The 21,719-nt window shown below is 42.9% G+C and overlaps 3 protein-coding genes across 4 annotated transcripts; 1 reads left to right on the forward strand and 2 right to left on the reverse strand.

Annotated features, from left to right (window-relative positions):
• Window positions 1-7,019: 7,019 nt before the first annotated feature.
• On the reverse strand, window positions 7,020-9,905 carry LOC101767086 (NADPH-dependent pterin aldehyde reductase). The gene is made up of 5 exons (XM_004952725.2): window positions 9,610-9,905; window positions 8,828-8,897; window positions 8,510-8,703; window positions 8,246-8,418; window positions 7,020-7,305 (listed from the first exon to the last, which is right to left on the reverse strand). The coding sequence occupies exons 1-5, from the start codon at window positions 9,841-9,843 to the stop codon at window positions 7,236-7,238; spliced, it is 741 nt and encodes a 246-aa protein (XP_004952782.1). The 5' UTR covers window positions 9,844-9,905; the 3' UTR covers window positions 7,020-7,235.
• A 93-nt stretch (window positions 9,906-9,998) lies between these two features.
• LOC101766675 (eukaryotic translation initiation factor 2D) lies at window positions 9,999-15,133 on the forward strand. Of its 2 annotated transcripts, none has more exons than XM_004952724.3 (10): window positions 9,999-10,147; window positions 10,985-11,149; window positions 11,494-11,605; window positions 12,062-12,252; window positions 12,362-12,456; window positions 12,537-12,920; window positions 13,409-13,517; window positions 13,798-14,066; window positions 14,201-14,571; window positions 14,669-15,133. In XM_004952724.3, the coding sequence occupies exons 2-10, from the start codon at window positions 11,015-11,017 to the stop codon at window positions 14,791-14,793; spliced, it is 1,791 nt and encodes a 596-aa protein (XP_004952781.1). In that variant the 5' UTR covers window positions 9,999-10,147; window positions 10,985-11,014; the 3' UTR covers window positions 14,794-15,133. The 2 variants fall into 2 exon arrangements, with proteins under 2 accessions (XP_004952781.1, XP_022682749.1); XM_022827014.1 differs by having other exon boundaries at window positions 10,037-10,147; window positions 10,990-11,149.
• A 685-nt stretch (window positions 15,134-15,818) lies between these two features.
• LOC101766269 (zinc finger CCCH domain-containing protein 16) lies at window positions 15,819-21,276 on the reverse strand. The gene is given in 10 exon segments (XM_004952723.4): window positions 15,819-16,340; window positions 16,342-17,197; window positions 17,294-17,520; window positions 17,692-17,766; window positions 17,940-18,056; window positions 18,685-18,777; window positions 19,604-19,762; window positions 19,913-20,047; window positions 20,148-20,306; window positions 20,800-21,276. Coding segments are annotated over 10 exon segments (2,280 nt in total). The 5' UTR covers window positions 21,172-21,276; the 3' UTR covers window positions 15,819-16,253.
• Window positions 21,277-21,719: the final 443 nt, after the last annotated feature.

A 21,719-nucleotide genomic window follows, 5' to 3' on the forward strand; every position in this document is an offset into this window, starting at 1 on the left:
GGGGCCCCAAGCCCCCCCCCCCAGCCCCATGCTGGATCCGGCCCTAGCAAAACCACCTGCACATCTCCATTGCGATAGTCAACATATCATCACGCATGAGAGCTCATAGCACAATCTCGAACTGGATTGTGAAGTGGGGAAGGTGAGAGGAGGGAAATCCACTCGCCATTTACTCATTGCCTGTAACCTTGTACTGGTAGTATCCAAGAAAGCGAAGTGAGACTTCCAAGGTGACACCTCAAAGAAGAAAGCGATGTTGAAATCGTCACCATCGCCTATCCAAGGAAACCTCAGACAATGTTTTGACCAAAGAGTCTTGTCAAAAGAGAAGGAAGGTACCACCTCAACAATGCGTTATAGGGCTAGAAATACATGGACATTCTCTAAACACCGTCGTCGTCGGTCCCTCATCCCTAAACCAACTTCGGTCACAGTTGCAACGCAACACTACCTCCATCACCATTGCCGATCTCCTGCTTTCGCAGTAGACATAAGCATGTTGCGGGACTAAGTTAGGTGATGATGCCTTTGTTGTGGAACCTGAAAATCGGACCTAAGTCAAGCCGGGCTCGGGCTCCGACCAGCCGCTCGTCAATATTCAATGCAAAGAAAATAAATAGGAGACCAAAATTAGCGCTAAGCCCAATCCTAAATGAGTGGAAGGGCCGGGTTTAGTGGGCCAGCCTCTGGTTAGGCTAATCCTATTTTGATTGGTCCACTCGCTAGCACCACCGCTCAAGTTCAACGTCATCGCCTTGACATCGTGCCCATCCCAAAACCACATTGGTAATTGGTTGAAGCTTCTTGAGCTAAAATGGAGGTCAAATTATGATTCTTGGCCATGAAAGGAGGCTAGACCAAATTTTGTTTTTTTTTTCAAAATAAAATAAAATAAAGCAAATAACAGGCTTCCTTTCATTCATTCAAGTAGGAAATGTGGACCAGGACTCCTGTAACTAAAAACAAAAGGAGGTCCATACGAGCTTTGTGCGAAAAAAGAGAGGAAAAATCCATCCAAGAAGAAGCAACAGCTTAGGCGTCTCCAACGGGATAGCTCTAGCAAATGCATTAGTTTATTCAGTGAACAGTAGAAAAGGTAAGGGGAGGCGTTTGGCTCCGCGTCTATCTCGCAGGTATTCCGATACCCTCCCTCTTACGTGCATCTTTCCTGAGCATCTGTATGGGTCTGTACGGGGAACTTCTCTCCTCCACGTCAGCTAATTTATTGGACCGATCGTTGGGACAGCCTTGGGACGTTGCTAAACCTCTGTAATCTCATTGTCATCTTATACAATGTTACGTAGAATTTTTGCTGATGTGGAGGCAGTGCCGGCCCTGAGAGGGGGCAAACGGGGCGGCCGCTCCAGGCCCCCGATGCTGCTGGGCCCCTCCCCATATACGTATGTACTACTAGTATTAGGAATAATAGTATATTTATTTACTTGACCCAAACATCAAAAGGTCAAGAAGGCAACAGCAAGTCAGCAACACGTTAGTTGAGAGCAAATAGGCTTAGAGCCCAGCCCAGGAGGCCTCCTACGAATCTGCTATGCCTAGCGACGTTACAGGTTCGCAAGCCGCCACGTGATATAGGTTTCGTTTCGAGTTTCGACGATTCGCCGACTGCGGAGTGCGGACTGCAAACGGCCGAGTTTCGCAGATCACCAGACACTAGGCCGGACTACGCCATCGCCTGATCGCCGGCTGCCCGGGGCCTGGCTTCTATCAGACTGTCACCGTCGCCATCAGTAGGTTCTCTTCAATCTTCACTTCCTTTTAATCTCTCAGTTGAGAATCAAATTCATTCGTTAGGGATTAGGGCGCACTAATTTTTTTCTTCTAATTTCAGCAGTATGAGAAAATATGCTTCTGGAAGTGCAAAAAGGAAAAGGAGACAACGAGTAAATGAGTTGAAAGAATCACAAAGAGGGTCTATAAATAAATTTTTTAAGAGTAACACAAGCACTTCAAGAGATTCAGATGAATTGGCCATAGTTGCTGTGGATGAGGCAACTAATGTTACTCCAGAAGATGTTACAGAAGACAATGCTGAGATCAATCCAGAAGATGAGGGACCCATAGAAGACAATGATGACATCAACATGGATCAGAACATCACGAGTGATCATGATGAGGACCTAGTTTGTACTATGGATATTTATGATCCAAGGAATTGGGATAAACTTGACAATAAAGCAAGGGACAATTAGTTGAGAAGGGGCCCATAAGAGAAGAGAATATTGTCTTTCCTATGGATGCTAATTCAAGACATTTTTCATATGATCATTACTCCAGAAAATTGAGCAATGGAGAGGTACGTGATAGAAAATGGTTAGTTTATTCAAAACACTTGGACAAATTGTTTTGCTTTGTTGTAAGCTTTTCAATTCAAACAAATGCAAGAGTTCATTGGGGAAAGATGGGTTCAGAGATTGGACACATGTTAGTGATAGGCTGAAGGAACATAAAATTAGTGTTGAACATATGACCAATATGAAGTCATGGAATGAATTGAGAACTCGGCTGAAAAAACAAGAGACAGTTGACAAAGAGTTACAACAGCAAATCTCAAAAGAGAAAGAACGCATAAGGCAAGTATTATTAAGAATAGTTGCTGTTGTGAAATTTCTTGGTAGGTGTAATTTGGCTTTTAGAGGATCCAATGAGCAACTTTACAATAATCTTAATGATAATTCTTAGCCTGTGTTGAGATGATTGCAGAATTTGATTTGGTAATGCAAGACCATCTTAGACGTATTCAAAATAAAGAGATTCATTATCATTATCTCAGCCACAAAATTCAGAATGAGTTGATTTCTCTTATGGCTTCTGAAATTATAAATTCTATCATCAAGATTGTTAAAGAGGCCAAATATTTCTCTGTTATCCTTGATTGTACCCCAGATATTAGTCACCAAGAGCAAATGAGTTTGTTGGTTCGATGTGTTAATATGACTGATGGTAAAATTAAAATAGAGGAGTAGTTTCTTGGTTTCTTGAAGGTAGAAGACACATCTGGTTCAAGACTTTTTAGTGTATTGGTTGATTCCATCAAGTCTTTTGGTCTTGATATTGATGACATAGGGGACAAGGTTATGATAATGGATCTAATATGAAAGGAAAACACAAGGGGGTTCAAAGGCGGTTGCTTGATATAAATCCAAGAGCTTTGTATATGCCATGTGCTTGCCATAGTCTTAACCTTACTATTTGTGATATGGCTAAATCTTGTAGCAAAGCTGTCACTTTTTTTGGAATTGTGCAACGGATATATGTATTATTTTCTGGTTCTACCAAAAGATGGAAATTTTTGCTTGATCATGTTGATGGTTTATCTGTTAAATCTTTGTGCAACACTCGTTGGGAGAGTCGGATCAAAAGTGTCACAACAATTAGATATCAAGCACCACAGTTAAGATTAGCTCTTCTTAAATTAAGTGAAAATAGTGATACTAAAGCTAAGGATAGAAGTGATGCAAAAAATTTATATGAAGTGCTTGGCAGCTTTGAGTTTATATTTGGCATGGTTATTTGGCATGACATTTTATTTGCTGTGAATAAAGTGAGCAAGAATTTGCAATCACCATCCATCTCCATAGAGTCTACGTTACAGCATATCGAAGGCATGATAAATTACTTTAATACCTATAGAAATGAAGGGTTTGCTTCTAGTATGATCATTGCCAAAGAAATTGCATCTGAATTAGGTGTGGAGCCATCATTTCCAGTAAAGCGCCGTGCTCTCAGAAAGAAGCACTTTGATGAAATTGATTCTAATGAAGCTATCTTGCAAGCTGAGAAAGCCTTTGAAGTTGAATATTTTTTAGTTATGGTTGATATGGCAACAAGTTCATTGAAAAGTAGATTTCAAGAACTCGAAGCATTCAGAGAAATATTTGGGTTGTTCAGCAAACTTGAAGTCATTGGATAGTTCTGAACTAAAAGAGTGTTGCACAATATTGGCCGCAACTTTCTCTGTGGACGGTATATCAGACATTGATTTAAATGATTTAATCTCTGAGTCAAGTATGTTGCAGCTTACTTTGCCAAATAAATCAATGTCGGCTATGGAGATTTTTGAGTTTGTCACTGAAGTGGATTGTTATCCCAATACTTCCATTGCTTATCGTATCTTATTTACTATGCCTGTAACTGTGGCATCAGCTGAAAGAACCTTCTCAAAATTGAAATTGTTGAAGAACCATTTGAGATCTACAATGTCTCAAGAGAGGTTAAATGGTTTGGTAACATTATGCATTGAGAAGACACTATGGGATGAGATTGATACTGATGCCATCATCAACGACTTCGCATCGAGAAATGTTAGAAGAAAATTTTAAGGTAAATTAATATGTATAATTATTTCGTATGAATATTGCTTTTCAATACATGTTGAGTGCCAAAAAATTTATATATACATGTTAAGATTTTTATCATATTTATAAGGGCCCCTGAGCTTGGGTTGGGCTCCAGGTCCAAACAAACTCAGGACCGGTACTGTGTGGAGGAGGGAGGGTGATGAAAGAGAAAGAGATTGTGGTTGCATACAACTTATAATATTTTCTTTTTTTCTATAAAAAATTAGGGGAATTACTACGAGACAACTTAAAAAGATAACTTATTGTACAAGTTGTTTGTTAAATTATTTCATAATTACATGTCAATGCATATAGCCTATTAGACCACACCAAGCCCCCGTTCAGATTCAGACCGGCACAATCGTTTCCTGATTTTCTCGTACGATGAAAGATTCCAGGCTCGTACACTGCGCAAGACACAGGTCCGCCAGTCCCGCCACAGAGGAGGAGTCGACAAGGAGCGCAGGGACTGGCCGGAGAGGAGAACGATGCAGGCGGAACGGAGCCACTGATTCTGCACGCACGCGACGGCGCGCTGTACACTGACCTCTCCATGCCCAAGCCAGCCATTCATTGAATGGGACGCGACGCGGCCCAGCGGCTGCAACCAAAACCGGACGCCATCGGACTACGAGCGCGGCTGTACGCGCCGCGCGATCGCGGGTCCTGGCCGCGCAATGCGCCCGGAGCAGGAGCGCAGCAATGGCGGCAGGCAATAACTCCTCCCCGGCCGGCCGGTCGCGCTAGGGAAGAAGACGACGCAGCCACGCAGGGTACCGTGGATAATTCCGGCCGAGCGATTCGAAGGGGCCCCGACTGGGTTTCGGGTGTACTCATTGGATCCCCCCTCCCTGCGCGGCCTCGGGGCGAGAGATCTGCGCTGCCCGCTCGCCGACAGGAGGATCCGCAGGAAGAAGAGTGAGGCAGAGCGGCCAGGCGGCTGTAAATTGCGCGCCTGCCATGGGCGATTGCCAGTCATGCAGCCGTGTGCTGCGCTGTCATAGGTTTATGACCCGAGATTCCGAGAGGATAATCGGCCATCATGGCATGGTTCTGGGCCTGGTACGACCTCTGTGTGCGTGTGCGTGTGTGGTAGTACAACGAACAATCGGAGGCACGCAGCACACTAACTCGTAGGCAGCCATAAGGATGGGATGTTCTCTTTATATGGGAATGCACAGCTCTTGCCCTGTTACCAGTTCAAGCACATTTGTTCTCGTTTGGTTTAGGGGAGAACAAATTTAAAAAGTACTCTCTTGTTCTTAAATATATATTTCTCAAATATATATAAGACGGTTCAAAGCTTACTTTTTGTCTAAAACATCGTATATTTAAGACTGGAGGTAGCACTATATATGTATAGATGAACGTGGCTCGTGAACTTTGGTGTGGTGACTAGCTGTGCAAACCGCTTCATGGCTGAGCCAAACATGCAGTTCGGGGCTCGTGTTCATCAGTTATTAATGTCGTAGGTTTTTTTTCATGCCTGAATGCTATGCATGTCTCGAGCACCTGAAGTTTCCTTTTATCCGTGAAAGCAACTAGATTACGTGGAAGTGTTCTCACCTCCCGTACGAGGCCACGTATGTGTATTTATCACGGCATACAATCCTAGCCTACATCGATCCGGTGTAAAAAAGGTACGCACAAGAGTTTGTTACAACTAACTACTATATGGAAATGTCTACACAAAAATACCATATCAATCCTAGGTTGCGTATAGAACAAGTACAGAAATATCTCAAGGATATCTCAGCCAACATATCTCAGTCCGATCAAAACCTAACATACTAGCAACTCTCTCCTTTCTGCTGCCAGTCGCTTTAATCAGACAGCGAGCTCCTGCGCCCTCTTGCCTGGCCAGCCAATTTTTTTAAAATGAACCGTCAGGAGAGCTGCCAATTATATTAAAAAGGAGATCCCGGGTAGAAAAGTTTTGCCGGGGCGATTGATTCATTGCTGCCGCTTAAATCACCATTGGAAGAAGAGTGCGAAGATTTTCATAAAAAATAAAAAAAGAAGTGTGCGAAGACGTGAGGACAAAATTCCGAGTGTCAAGACGGTGAGGATGTGAGACTGAGAATGGAGAATTCAGGTGGCAAGAGGGTGAGAAATTGACACCCGGTTAGCATCTAGCTTTCCCGAAAAACTTAAAAGCAGAAAACGCGCGAGAAGATGCAACCGATCAGCAAATGGCAACGCATCCGAAGTTGTGAACAGCATTACAAAACCTGCCAGCAAATCGCACACACAAAAATAACTGTGCAGCGCAGATGCTCCGTCCACCGTGACAGGCACAAATGATCGACTGGACTGGACCATAAATCATGACTATACAGTAGTAGTAAAGTGGGTCATGTATCATGTTCGAGTTCGAGTGCGCTTTGAGATCGCAGCCCATAAAGATCAGTGTCTGGCCCATTACTCCACAGTCACTCCTCTTCGGCGGCGGCTTCTCCTGCCTCCGCTGCGTCGAGCGATCAAGGAGGTCGCAGCAAGCCAGCAATGGCAGGGCGGCGCAGCAGCCGGCACATGGCTGCGCTCCTGCGGACCACGGGACCAATTGACGAGCCTTTTCAGGCGGCAGTTCGGATCAAGTCGCCAGGCGTGGGGGACACCACACAACCGGAACAAGCAATGCCTCAGTTTCCCAGCTCCGCGAAAAAACTGAAACAAGAGCAAATGCATACGTGCCACTAAGGTAAATGTTACTGCAGCAATATGCTCAGACAGAAGCTAGGGACATCCGAGTGCAGACACACATTATAACTACTATGCTACTAGTATTTTACAGCACCATGATCTCCCGGAATCTACATGTCAGGCTACAAGAGAACTCTCATCAGCAATCAGCTCAGTGCTTAGTTTTTCACCACTTCATACGGTCAGCGAGGCGCCGTTATCGTCGAGCGAAAGGCTTAGTATCATCGTAGCTGCTTTGGGTGCCCTGTAAAACACCAGCTTCCATCGGTCAGTCTGGTTAAGTGCAGTAACTGATCACAAACTGCAACTGAAGCACGCTAGTCCACAATGGAACACAGCATATGCTAATGCTTCACAGCAGCTTAAGAGTACGGTATTATTTTCACTGCCATGCAGCATATGCCAACTTGGACCACACCCACAGCCAGGATGCTCCAAGCAGCAATACTTACGAATACAAAGTTTGTCAAGTATGACAATGAGATGGCTCCAATCTAGAAAATAACAGCAGGCTACTCAGCATTTAAGCTCCCGTATTCAATACTCACAGAATGCTCATGGAACAAACTTTAAGTTTGGATAGTATGCAAAAGTGGGGCTAACCATCCATCAAAGTTTGGAAAAAAAAATGTTGGTTGAATTGTAGAAACAGGGCACTGGAAGCATGCTAGAAGGCTGAAGATTACTGATACGTCTTTGAAATCACTGGTACAGTGACAGGACTTAACTGTAACAATAAGTTTGGATAGTATACAAAGTGGGGCTAACTATCCACCAAAGTTTGGGAAAAAAATGTTGGTTGAATTGTACTAGAAACAGGGCACTGGAAGCACACTAGAAGGCTGAAGATTACGGACAGTATACAGATACATCTTTGAAATCACTGGTACAATGACAGTACTTAACTGTAACAATAAATACAGGTTGTAAAGGGAACAGGCTTATCTTTGAAATAATCAGTGGGAGAGAACTATCTTGGGACTTGGGCTGTTGATCAAGTAAACTGATTTGTGTCAATGGACCATGCTAATGCATTAATACTTGCTATTTAGTTGTAATTTCCCATCTCCCAGTGTGTACAGTCTGACTACCTTTTTGTCCCGAGTAACCCAGCTCAGCTAATGAAATGAACACTCTGTTTATATGTGCACAAAGGAGAACAAACATAAGGCAGAGAGGTTTACCATGTTTCAGTTGTTTGGTACAATGCAGCAGAGCTCCCAAAGCAAGAAGTAAGCATGTCAGTATTCACAACACCAGGGCTAAGAGCAATGGCTGCCAATCCTGGAGGCAGCTCCTTCGCTAAGGAGCGTGTCAAACCTTCAATCGCCCACTTTGAAGCACAATAAGGAGCAACCTGTAACGGTAACATGCAATTTAGTATGCACTTATGATTTAAATTTAACAAAAAGAAACCACTGCAATGCATCCGATGCTATCAGTCCAACCTCTGCAGCAGCAGATCTTCCCCAACCAGAGGACAGATTGACTATAATCCCGTGTCTCTTCTCTATCATAAGTGGTACAAAATGGCGAAGCACATTTGCTGTTCCCTTGATATTTGTGTCAACCACCATATCAAAATCTTCAGCTGGAACATTCCATGTCTTGTTATTCTTGTTTATTGTACCGGCATTGTTTACTGCCAAAATACCTCAGTTAGAATCCAAGAAATCTTCTCTGCGCATGTATTTGGAAAGAGCATACAAATATGCAATTTCATAATAAACTCTGCACAATCACAAATGAACAAAAGCATAACAAACCTATAACATCTGGAACTTGCTTCCTTTCCACAGCAGCCTTTGCCAACTCAGCCACACTGCTGTCAGACCTCTGCAGCAGAAGCACAGTATTTGAGAAATTGTTTGAACATAGCAAGCAAGAGTCAAATTACTTATGCTTTGTTTCTTCGGACAAAGAATTAAATGCATCATTGATAAATGGTAATTCCATGCTCACTAATATCCAACACATGGCTAGCTAAAATCTAAGGTTATCAACTAACTAATTCTTTTTGTGTCAATGGTTAAAGTTTCAAAAATTTTGATTGACAGGAATCTTGTTATTGTTATTAATTCATGAGTTTGATAAGACGATAAATTCATTCATAACATCTATCTCACTAGTCACTACTAAGTCAGCAAAACTAATCATGTATCCCAACTCATATTTATACAGAGTAGCCTAAGTAGCAGGTGCAACCAGGCATCCAGGTACCCCAGGTAATCAAGCTATCAGTTAAGCAACGAATTTTAGCAATATGTACAACAGCCATCCAAGTTCTGATGCACTGAACCCCCAAATGGTAGGTTCAACTATACAGCCTACTAACTGAGATTCCGCTCATCAATACACTAGCAGTCGAGTTTGAAAGCGTAAAGTTCAACCAAGGACAGCGGCAGGTAAGCCCCTAAACAAAAATTAGCACCGAATGAGCCCCCTCGGCGAACTGGAGAACTAGGTCACCAGCTCACGCCCTAGAAATCAGCGCGGCAATTGCGGCACAAACTTTCAATCAGTAATTGAACGAGCACCAGGGCCTTACGACGTCCGCGACGGTGAGGAAGTGGCGCGACGGCGACGTGATCTCCGCCTCGAGGGAGCGGAGGTGCTCGGCGGAGCGGCCGCAGCCGACGACCGCGTGCCCGCGCCGCGCGAGCTCGAGCGCCAGCGCCCGGCCCAGCCCCCTGCTGACCCCCGTGATGAGCACCGTCCTGGGCCCTGCCGCCGCCGCCCGCGCCGCGGCCGCCGCTCCCCCGCCAGGCTTGGGCGCCGTCATCCTCTCGCTCGCTGCGCCGCCGCACGGATGCTTCGAGCGCTGCTCTGGTCCGTGTGGTTTGCAAGGGGCAGCCGCTTGTTCTCGATGTTTCCGGTATATCGGCCCATGGGCCACGGCCCGTTTAACGTGAGTGCTAGCGGCCCATCACGACACCGTCTCTTCGGCTGCGGCTGCGCTTCTTCCCTTCCGCAGCAACACCTGCACACGCGGCCGTCGTTTGTCCTGGGGCAGCGCCCGAGACTGTTTCTAGAGCCTTCCCGGTCCCTCGCGCCGCCTCCGCCCTCGCTCGCGCTCGCCGTCGGAGGTAAGGAAGCCTCTCCCTGTCTCCAACCCCATCCTGCTTGGATATTCCCGCAGCAGTGATCTCTCGACTCGTTAGCCCTTCCGGATACAGTGGAAAAGTTTGCCAGTTCTGTTTCTGTCTCGATCGTTAGGCCTCTTGTATTCTGAGTCCTCGACTCCTCGGATTGGTATGTGATGTGTTGTAGTCAGCTGTGATATCTTGGGTTCTTCTTGTGCCCCCAAAAACGTGTTATTAGAAGAGTAGGGATATGGACGGATCGCTGTTCCTCTGTTAAGAGCTTGGCAATTTGCTGGTAGTGTAGTTTGCGGCCTGATTGAAAGGAAAGCTTTCATTCAACGAACTGAGCATTGTTCTAGGAGGAGGATATGGAACAATGGGGGTTGTAGGATTATGGTAGGTGGAATTGTGTCATGTAGCATCCATTCTAAGTACTCTATGGTTTGGGGCTTTAGTTGGTTTATTGATAGAAATCATTTACTCCCTCCATCCCAAATTACTATTTGTTTTGGCTTTTCTAGATACATAGACTTTGCTATGCATCTAGATATATGCTATGTCTAGATACGTAGCTAGAGCTATGTAACTGAAAAGCCAAAACGAATAGTAATTTGGGACGGAGGGAGTACTAGGCAGGCAATGAGTATGTTCATAGGAGGCTACAAGCTCGTCATTTTTCTTAGCATCCCTCCTATGTTTTGCTAATCCCACCTCCTAAAGATGAACTGTGTGCTGGCTGATTGTTTCGTCATTTATTTTTGGTTGCTCAGTTTTAAACTAAGTTTTGATATTTCATGGTCTCATGTAATTGGGGTTGCATGCTTACCCAAATGTATGCAGCTCAGCTTGTTATCTGTGGTCTGATCAACCATGTTCAAGAAACCTGTTGATGTAAAAACTGTACAGCGCTTATCTGGGGCGGACAAAAAGAAGTTAAGAAGAACTGCCAAGGAAAGGTTTCCACAGGCCTCTGATGCTGATCTTGATGCCATTCTTCCTCCCAAGGTGACTATTTTCTTTTTCTTTGGCACCATGTGTAGTACTATACTATGTAATCTTGCATGTTAACTGGGTTTTATATCTAGCTCAGGAGTAAAGACCTTTTCTGTTGATGTTAGTGTAGCATGGGGCAATTCTTTGATATAAATGAAAACGGTCATGGGGAGGCCCCTGGCTGTCTTACAGAGGGGCTTGATAGGCTGGCCTGGAAAAACTAAGATCAACCTAATATATTCCTCCTCGCTCCTATATTTATAAGTAAAGTACTACTGCATAGGGAACATAGCTTCTGTATTATTTAGCTTTATATCTTTGAATTAACAATACTTGTTATGTTGTGCTTGTAATAGGGTGAGATAACACTAGCTAAGTACCCAAATCATGCTCTTGTATATGGCATAGAGGGGGAGTTCCCAATGATCTTCAACATTGATGCAAGAGGCCACGAGCTGTTTCCAACAGGTTTCTATTTTCATCTACATATTGATGTTTTACTTGTTATGAATACTACTTTTGTTACTTGTGCTATAGTACCATTTTTGAGATTCTTTGTTCCTGGTTGAGTATACACGGGGAAAAAAGAACAGATAACAAATTGAGTGTGATCATAACTATTTTGATTTCTAAATAACTATTTTGATAGCAACGTACTAATTTCATACGTATAACTTGTTGGTTTTGTTCCATATATTGAAAATAAGCTGACTAGCTTGAGCAGATGGTGACCACAATGAAGGATAGAAGTTACTGTTCATAATTACTTAGTAAAGGCTCTTCTACAGTTAATAGAGTTACGGATTGATCTATCAGTTCCTTGTCTTTTGAGTTTTGACTGTTTTATGTTTTTTTCATTTATAATAATCAACAGTTGTGCATTTGAAATTAATTGAGTATGGTCATCTGCTGCAAATATTGCAGTTTATGCACTCTGGAAGGTCCCTCATCTGTTGCCAGCTTTTACACTTAAGGGTGGTGAGGTTTCACGTTACGTGATTGGTGGTGCTGATCTGATGTTTCCTGGTATCAGTATAACCCCAGAAGGGTTTCCTTCTTTTGAAGCTGGTCAACCATGGGCAGTAAAAGTTCCTGGTAACCCTGCCCCAATTGCTGTAAGTTTCTCAGATTTCCTTGAGGCTGGTTTTAACCCCAAGTTTAAACTCTTAGAGTTCTATCAGTTATGTTCAAATCCAATGTTTGTTGCCATTATGCATTATGCAGGTTGGGATCACAACTATGAGTAGTACTGAAGCCTTAAAGGCAGGGCTACGTGGCAAGGCTTTAAGGATTGTGCATTACTACAGGGATATGTTATGGCAAGTGCACTGACCAGTACTGGATATGCATATGAGTTTGTCCTTTCTTTTGGAAACTAATTTGTCAAATACTATTGCAGGGATTCAGCTGATGGTCGTTATGTCCCCAATGAAGGATTTTTTGAAGACATTGTTGTTGAAGATCCAAATTTTGTTTCAACATCCCAATCTCCTGATTCTACTGAAGAAACTGCAGAAGCGACACATGACCGTGAAGATGCAGCGGTTGATACTTCAGACTCTGCTGATCCTGCCATCCACAGTGAAGCCACAGAAGAGATAACTGATGGTGCTAACGAGCTTAAACTGCCTGAAGATAAATCCACTGAGCAAGCACCTGACGAAAAGGAACATCATAATTTGACAACTGAAGAAATTGATTCTCTTTTGGACAAATGCCTTCTGCAAGCACTGTACACAAGCATAAAAGAAAAAGACCTTCCCATGCCAGGAAGTACAGTATGGTATATATTCTCGTTCCAGTTTCGCATATGAATTAATGTTCCATCTGCTTCAACTTTTTTTTTCATGTTTGTTTTGTTCATTCTTCTTAATTTTATAACCTCTTGTATCCTAGCAGTTGTCATATGATACAGCCATGCAACTAGCACCCCAAGACATGTTTAAGAACTTTGTTTAGATGCAGACATGTTTTGCTCCAAGATAGATGGTTTAGCAGATGCCTTTTTTTCACCCTTCTGTCCTACTAGGCTCTGGTATTGCTTTGCTTCCCCCTTCCCCACCCCAAACAAATACTCAATTCCCACGTAAATCAAGCACTTCTGTAAGTAAGAAGTTGGACATTTGGCCAGGTCAACTAGCAAAATAGTCAAGTGTTCAACTTAGTAACTTATAACTTCTATGTTCTGCTGTCGCTAAAAAAAAACTTATATGTTCTTCCTTTTTTAATTGCTTGGATTAAATCTCTTCTTCTGTTTACTGTTCTTTGCAGGGCAAATCACATACTCCCCTGCAGACCTCCAGGTGTTACTCTGGATATTAAGAAGTCATCACACAAAAAGTTATCCAAGTGGTTGCAATCAAAATCTTCATCTGGCCTTGTAAGACTGCTAACCTTTTATTTACATCATATGATATATTGGAGTTAGTTGTAGTGTCTTCTTTTGGATTGTATGTACCAAATTTAGGTCTTACTTTTGTGTGTAAAGTTATATAAAAGGTCCCTAAACACTTCAAAGGAGCATTATGATAAGTCAATAAAATGGTTCAGGACCTAATCTAATGATGTAGAAATTATATTGAATATTAAGCCCAGTTTCATCCGTTGTCAAAAAGGTTTTTACATTCCATTGCTCAACATTATCACTCTATATTTTGCAGATTTCAGGAAAAGAGGACAAGTATAAGGAGGAGTTTATATTGGTAGGTATCAACCGTAAGCATCCAGACTACATGGCCTTTAAACCGGAAAAGAGGGTACAAGAGCCTGTTGAACGTGAAAAGGCTGTTGCTGAAAGTAGTGTCACGAAGCAATTGGAAGTTGCTGAGATTTATAAGCCAACCTCTCATGTTAAACCCATATTTGTGGCTGTCGAAGCTGACATGGAGAAGTATTACAGTGCATCAGAGGCTTCTGATATAGTCTTCAGGTTTGTCTCTCCACTCTCCCAACTGTTCTGTGGGGACAAAGTGACTGATTATTTTGAAGTCTATGTTTTGTGAAGTGTAAAGATGCCCAATCTATTCACATCTCATTTTATTTTATTTTATTCTGTGAGCTTAGGTATGTCGAAAAGGAAAATTTGGTTAAGCCTACAGACAAGGCCAAAGTGATTCTTGATGTTACATTATGTGATGCATTGTACAAAGGAGCTATCAAAAAGGGCTCAGCATACCCAACTGAGATCCACAAGAAGGACTTGGGGTCAACATTTTTAAACCGCATGCAAGTTCACCATATAGTAACAAGAGGAACTCAAGAGGTCATACGCAAGGGTGCCATAAGAACTATTCAGATCATGACAGAAAGAAGGCAGGGGAACAAGAAGATGACTCGGCTCTCTGGACTGGAATGCTTTCTAATGGATCCTGATTCCTTGGCTTCTGAACTGCAGAAGAAATTTGCTTGCAGCACCACGACAGCTGAGCTTCCAGGTAACTTGCCCGACATCGCTAATTCATTTTCTGATTATGAGCAGACAAACAATTGGTATTAGGTATACAATGCACTGTATCTACACTGCCATTTCAGGTAAGAAGGGGCAGTACGAGGTCTTGGTTCAAGGTGGAGTGATCGATGATCTTGCAAAGCACCTTGTCGACCATTACGGTGTCCCAAAGAGATACATTGAGGTTTATGACAAAACAAAGAGGTAGGAAGGGGAGCTGATCAGCTGAAGCTTATCCTGATCGTCCAAGGCCTCTAGGCTGTTCTGGCAGTACCGATAGTTGATGCTTTTGCTTTGTGCAAAATGCATAACGATCCCGCATTATACCTTTTGGATCATCAGATGTCTAGGAATTAATATGACATAGTGTTGAACTGAGTTATATGTTTCTCTTCACCCACTCCTGCCCTTTGTTGGTGAAACCGTGAAAGTCGTTTGTGCTTACTGAAGAAACAACCGTTAGAGACTGGACATGAGGTTTGCTTACGCAACCCAAAGGTTTTGGTGCTCCAGTTTTGCTTTTGTCATGTCATTTTTGGCGCTCTGTACGACTTGATCCACAGTATGCTGGTGTCATTAGCAGTGCTCATGATGCTATGGTTTTGTTGTACACTAGTCCCAAACCAGACGCGCCATGGCGATGGATGCTTGGGCTCCCAAAGTAGGGACTGCCGATACGAAGTACTCCCTCCGTTCCGCCCTCCGTTCCGAATTGTATGTCATTTTTTGTTTAGTATACGATCCGAATTGTATGTCATTTTTTGTTTTTCTAGTATATATTTAGATACATAATAATATCTATAAACCTAAAAAATCCAAAACGATCTATAATTTGAAATGAAGGAGTACCTATGTTACCCCAATACTTTGACATGTTCCCGAATGTCCGTGACATGTTCCCGAATATCCGTCGTATCATATACCTTGACATAACTTTGTCCCCTTAATTTTTTTAGAAAACTGATGTATCCACATATTCATATGGAAACCGATACTTATGTGTATCTGTATCGGTATTGCATAGCCACATACTCAGTCCCTTCATCTGTTTTAGCTTTTAGATGCATAGCTCTATAGCAAAATTATTAATTAAAAAAACTAAAATAATTTATAATTTAGGATGGAGGGAGTACAAGAGAGGAGCTGACCACTCTCTTATCAGTGAGCTTGTTGACAGTAGATCCAAAATTCTCATCAGGTTAACGGGAATGATACACCTGAAGACAAAAGAAATGGGGAAAGAGAACGGATTTGGATTTATGACATGGCTTGTTTATTGAGCTAGAACACCAATGGCAGAGATATCCCTCGCTCCCTCACGCTGGAGGCTTATGAGCTTCTGAGATTTATCTCTGCTTGCCGATTACAGATGTGTCGTGCTCCTTATATTGAGCCGACTCTAACTAATCTCCTAAAATAAATCTCCTATCCAAATATCTAAACAACCTAGGACTCTATCTTAACTAACCACCCGTGCTGGCCCTGGACACCTTCCTGCGCTGGAACTGCCGGCCAAAGGAGTCCACAACAATTTCAGAACAAAACTGAAACAGAACGGCAAATGTACAAAGTTGCGTATCAAAATGCACATGTAATTCTAACAAAGTGATATAAGAGGGCATAACAAAACAGGGTTATCCCGTGCTCTAAATGCTCGAAATCTGTGTACTAGCTACTCGACTTCTCCTTACTCCTACTTAGCTTCCTCTTTGATCTGTGCGTTGAAAAATTCTCCTCACTGCTTCTTGATCTACCGACTACACGAATCAGAGCTCAAACCTCTAGTGTCAGAATCTCTGGTATCCTCTTCTGTTGTGCTACGCCGCTTGTTTCCACTGTGACTCTTCCTTCTACGCTTATCATCCTTTGTTCTGCTGCTTGATCTCTGATGCTGAGCTTCCGCATCTGAATGAGCATCTCCCTTCCCACCAAACTTTGTGCCTTCACTACTTGACCTCTGATATCTATCAACATCTGAATCACCATCGCTATATGTAGCAACCCACCTGTCATCAGAGTAATTGTGGACATCCTTGTGCTTTCTAGATTTCACTCTTCCATCATCTTTCTCATCATAATAGTCATCTTCTGTGCCACGTTCAGAGCCCCTTCTGGTGCTGTGTTCTTTTCCTGCTGATTTGTGCGCTGTATAACGTCTTTCAAGATTGTGAGCCTCTGAGGATTTCCTCATGCTCTTTTTCGGATCGTCATACTTGCTACTGGATTTGCCGCCTGAAGGGCCCTTGCTGGCATCTGTATCAGTTAAGTCTGAAGGCCAATCAGAAGAACCAGGTTCGCAACTTCCACGCTGATCAGACTGGTGCTTCCTAGAACTAATTTTGTCATATTTTCCTCCATCACTATGATCACTTCTGCGCCTTTCCTCATGCTTGTGCTTATGGACCTGACTTTCATTTTCTTTTGTTGAGAACTGTCTGCCATTAGTCTTAGTATCTTGCCCATGGTGTCTATCTGTGGCTGAAGAACCTCTTCTATGCTGCCTGTACTCATAATTCATGCTGTGGCTACTGCGTTCTTGCTTAGAATGTGAATAATCTTGGGAAGAATATCGCGTATGCACATCTTCATCCATGGACCTTCTTGGAACGTACCTATTGAACCAAACCATAATATTAAGCATATATAATATACTTAGGTGTAATGAAAAATGTTCAGGTAAAATGATTTAACAGATATTGAGCATGCACCTATCACTGGAACTTTTCAGTCTTTTCCTGTTTGAATGTTGCAGCCTTTCAAAATCTCGGGTATCACTTGCCTTGTCATGCGTAGCATCAGCCGCAGGACCAAAAAGAGCAACCATCTTCCTAATCCAGTATCTAGGAGGAGGATTATCCCAATCAGCCCACTCATAATCTCCTCCAGGATTGCGAAAACAGTGAATAAAATTACAAGCAACTCCATGCGAACATGTCTGTGAAACAGGAGATGGAAAAAAAACACATCAACAACATTAGTCCTGAACTAATTTCTCAATTTTAGAGAGGATGCTCCTCTAGCAAATATGAATGTTGCAGATAAGTTTCATATAGGTATGAAACCAAACAAAATTGACTAAAGGTTACAAAGGTAGAAACTCAGGTACCTTGTATCTTGACCTCATGTATTCACCACATATGGAAGCTTTCCATCTTGTCACAGCAACAAATTCGCATGTTATCTAAAAACACAGGAAAAATCCAAGCTCAGCTTATGAAACAGTAGAATGTCTATTAGTAATTTAACACAGAAGTCTAAGGGTGAATAATTCTCTGATACATAAGCAGAAATTAGACAATGAGCCTATAACAACTGTTTGCATAGAAAACTTGAAGAATGAAACAGAGCAATTACCTGCTTTCCAGCAAAATAGCGTCCATTCATGCTGCTATAGGCAAGAAGAGCTGAATCCAATGATTTATAGTGCACATAAACATTTCCTCGAAGATGGAAAGATCCATTCCTACATACCTAACATATTAACTGGAATCAATTCTGTAATCTATGGGAAGAAAATTTACACATAAGCCTAGCTTTGAGAAAAGTTACATAACAGTGCTTCAACTCCCACCGGGAACCATGATTCAGACAAGCCCCAGTAATTTTACTGAATTTTTAAAATTCAAATTCAAAGTTGTGTATACTTAGACCATAGTAGCCAGTCAGGAACCTCTATAGGATCCTGGCATGCAATCTGCTCAGTAGAAAATAGAAAGGGACCTAAGAGAATATGATGTATGTGAATTGCAAGGTGTAGTTAAAATGCTTAGGCAAAGGCTAATTGCCTAATTCTGCAGAAGTTGAGTATAACACAGATATGAAAGGGGAGTGGCATGGAATTGACACAGTAGACTGGTCTCCTCACCTACAAGCTAAAAAATTGACCAGCAATAGTTAATTTAATTTAATTGTATACTAATTCTCCCCAATAACAAAATATTATTTTCGATCACTAATGCAGCCACAACATTGAGAAGATGTTGAAGATGTTAATAATACTTCAAGTGCAACAATCTTAAGAAGCTAGGAACAAAGCTGAAGACAACACAAGAGTGAGTGGGAAATCATGTAGTTTCGGAGGAAAGGAGGCACAAAGAACCTTGAAGTTGGCAAGTTCACCAAATTTCAGAAATTCTGTATGTACGTCTTCATAAAATTCCTCATAACTCTGTTCGATTTCTTCATCTGTGAACTGAAGCATGTTAAAGAAAAAAGCATATTAGTTCAACATTCAACAAAGAAAGAAATCAAAAATCTTAATGCAATTTCACTTTGTCACTAATTTATCGTTGGGGCATGCAGAACAAAGAGTAGAAAATGCAAAAGGTTAATGGATAAGTAGAAGTAGGTGCCTATTTAGCACTACCTTGCTGATAGAATGAGTCCTACCAGCTCAAAGGGGTTAAAATAAATTCACCTGTCACCCTAATGGTCATCAAACACGTCCAGTAAAAGAATAACTCCTCAATAGTTCAACGTTAATAATTCCCAGTTACTATCAAAATTGTCAAGGAGCTGCTTAATAAATGATACCAAAACAAGTTCCAATTTCAAATATTGAAGGCTTTTTAACAGTTAAAAAGAAACATAAAAAAGTTCAGCAACATCAACAAGACCATGATAATTTAGGATACACGAGCAGATCAAAGTTCAGGTCGTCCTCAGTCAAGTGAAACCAACTGGCCGGATCACTGTATGCCTCAAGTCGGAGTTCTGGAGAGAATTACATGAAAGCACATGCAATCTGTGGAAGGTCTGAGTATACAGCATGTCAAGAAAAACTTGGAGCAAGACTAAATCTTTAGAAGTAATTGAAAAATGCAAATGATTTCACACTTGTACGAGCTCAAGCTTAGTCTGGAATATCGGTTATTTTGTCATCAATTTGTTTAAGCATCAAACCATTACAACTTAAAAAGATATTGTTCATGAAGCAAAGATTGATAATTCTAAACAAAGGAAACAAATAACATTTTCAGGATACCAAGTTATTCACAAGGGATTGTCCTCTAACGAACCTCAAGGCCTTCATCTTGCTCCAAAGCAAGGCCTGGACCATTATACATGTTTTTCATTAGCAATGTGCTTGACTTATCAGGATAAAAATGAACCCTGCTGCAGCGCACTCCAAAGCGACAAGCCCCTGTCTTGAGGTGAAATGGACAGTGGGCCTTATCCTAAAAAGAATACGGACATGAAAGTTAGGTTGAGACAGAACAAAACCAAGATATCAGGTAGACAGCGAATTGTATTTTCTTGCCATTGTAGCATAAGAACTACAGAAGACATCTTTCCTGTCCTAATAAATAGAGAACTGTGGAGCATACCTGTTCTGTTCCAAAATTTGGAGTCTCTTGAGCAACTTTCTCAAGTACCTCTTGAGCAGACATGGAAGGTTCTCTCCTCTGTGAAGCAAAACCTACAGATTGTGGCGGGAGTGGATTTGATGTAGGTCTATCTTCCTGCAAAACATATAGTGTCCTTCTCAGACAACACGAAAAACATGACACCAGAGTAGCCATAAGGAACCCCTGAAACTCTATGAAAAGATAGAACTGTGACCTCTTGAATTGGCGGCTTTTCCTTGATCCCTTTTGGTACTTTAACCTTTTTCTTTTTCACAATTATCTCATTTCCTTGCCATATGATCTCGGCTGGTCCATCTTCAATATATTCCCATTCACCATCTTCTTCTGACTCATTTTCGTGATCATCTTTAGACTGCAATAGCCAAGGTAGACTTATAACTCGATCACTATGTTTGCATGTTCATCCAAGTTAAAAATCAGAAAATGCACTAAAATTCATGAACATTTGAATTACAAGAGCAGGCAAAACACTGCTAATGAAGAGAAAGAATTCGATAGTTGGATCAAAAGTGCCAAAATCATATGTATCTAGTAGAAAAATCAACAGATCGAGCACCAGATGCTGGATGAGAGTCTGAGGGCTTATGAAATATAGACAGGTCATGGGTACTTCGCATTGACAAAGCTACCAACACTCCCTAGCTATGTGCAATCAAACATCATGTGCGCCTTATCGTCCAATTAGGATCGAGTTAGTGATGCTACAAGTCAAGCGAACAGGTTCGTCGTAGCGATAGGACGTAGCAAACACATCGACTACAACAACTAAGCACACAAATGGCCAACGGCTCTAGTTCAGTAGAAGATGCTTAAGAAATTAGGGGGAAAGGGCGCAGTGAGCTGACCTTCTCTGGAGCGGAAGCCTCCGCGGCCCTGGCCTCCTCTGCCGCGGCGGCGGCGGCGGCTGCCTTCTCCGCAGCGCGCGCCGCGGCGGCCTCGAGCCACCGGCGCTCGGCATCCTCGAAGGCGCGCCGCGCGCGCTCGGACTCCGCAGCCGCCTCGGCCTCCTCTTGATCGAGGAGGCGGAGCTCCTCCTCGGGGTCGGCCGCGGGCGCATCCGCCTCCACCGCCACCCTCGCGCGCGCCGCTGCCTCCCTCCGCGCCCTCCGGCGGCGCTCCTTCTTCCGCTCGCGCCGCTTATCCCTCCTGGTCGCCGTCCCCGCTGCTTCCGGGGTACCAGCGGCGTCTCTGCCAGCAGCCGTGGCCGAGGCCGACATGGCCGCCGGGAAGGGAAGCTTCTCGATTCGCCGTCGCCGCTCGTGCGATCGCCGGGAAGAGGTAGCGTGGCCGTGGGCTCAGCTCCAGCTTCGTGGGGCTTGCATACTTGTGGGCCACTTCTTCTTCTGCTGAACAGAAGTCGGAGCAGTTTGGCCCGTATAATAAACGGGCCTCATGGGTGGTAATAGGGCCGGGCCCATGATGGGCGAATCCGCGATCCGCTCGAGATGGAAAAGGATATTACTTTTTTCGCTCAGAAAGGATGATACGAGATGCCGCTTTAGTATTTTTCTTACATTTTGTAATCGGTTTATGACCGCAAAAAAACACAAAACAACAAAAAATATGATTAATTTTCACAAGACTACACGAAGAAACGGATAACGCCCAATGCTTCAGCCACAAAAGGTTGCTGAAATATCTAGCAACATGGTGTTCAGGTGGCACGATCGCACGAGCCACTCGCATGGTGTGCTTTCTTTTCCACTAATCAAAGCTTGATCCATGCTTATCAAAAGAAGAAGAAGCTTGGTCCATGCTCGCTGGG

The sequence above is a fragment of the Setaria italica genome, chromosome I, assembly GCF_000263155.2.
Source record: "Setaria italica strain Yugu1 chromosome I, Setaria_italica_v2.0, whole genome shotgun sequence".
In the NCBI taxonomy this organism is placed as follows: Eukaryota; Viridiplantae; Streptophyta; class Magnoliopsida; order Poales; family Poaceae; genus Setaria; species Setaria italica.

Excerpts from the sequence above, each read along its gene's own strand:
- LOC101767086 (XM_004952725.2), bottom strand. The coding sequence starts at position 9,843 with ATGACGGCGCCCAAGCCTGGCGGGGGAGCGGCGGCCGCGGCGCGGGCG. Across the intron at positions 8,898-9,609 it reads TCCTCACCGTCGCGGACGTC|AGGTCTGACAGCAGTGTGGC; the intron begins GTAAGGCCCTGG and ends CTTCTGCTGCAG. Across the intron at positions 8,704-8,827 it reads GCAAGTTCCAGATGTTATAG|TAAACAATGCCGGTACAATA; the intron begins GTTTGTTATGCT and ends GTATTTTGGCAG.
- LOC101766675 (XM_004952724.3), top strand. The coding sequence starts at position 11,015 with ATGTTCAAGAAACCTGTTGATGTAAAAACTGTACAGCGCTTATCTGGG. Across the intron at positions 11,150-11,493 it reads ATGCCATTCTTCCTCCCAAG|GGTGAGATAACACTAGCTAA; the intron begins GTGACTATTTTC and ends TGCTTGTAATAG. Across the intron at positions 12,253-12,361 it reads GTAACCCTGCCCCAATTGCT|GTTGGGATCACAACTATGAG; the intron begins GTAAGTTTCTCA and ends TGCATTATGCAG.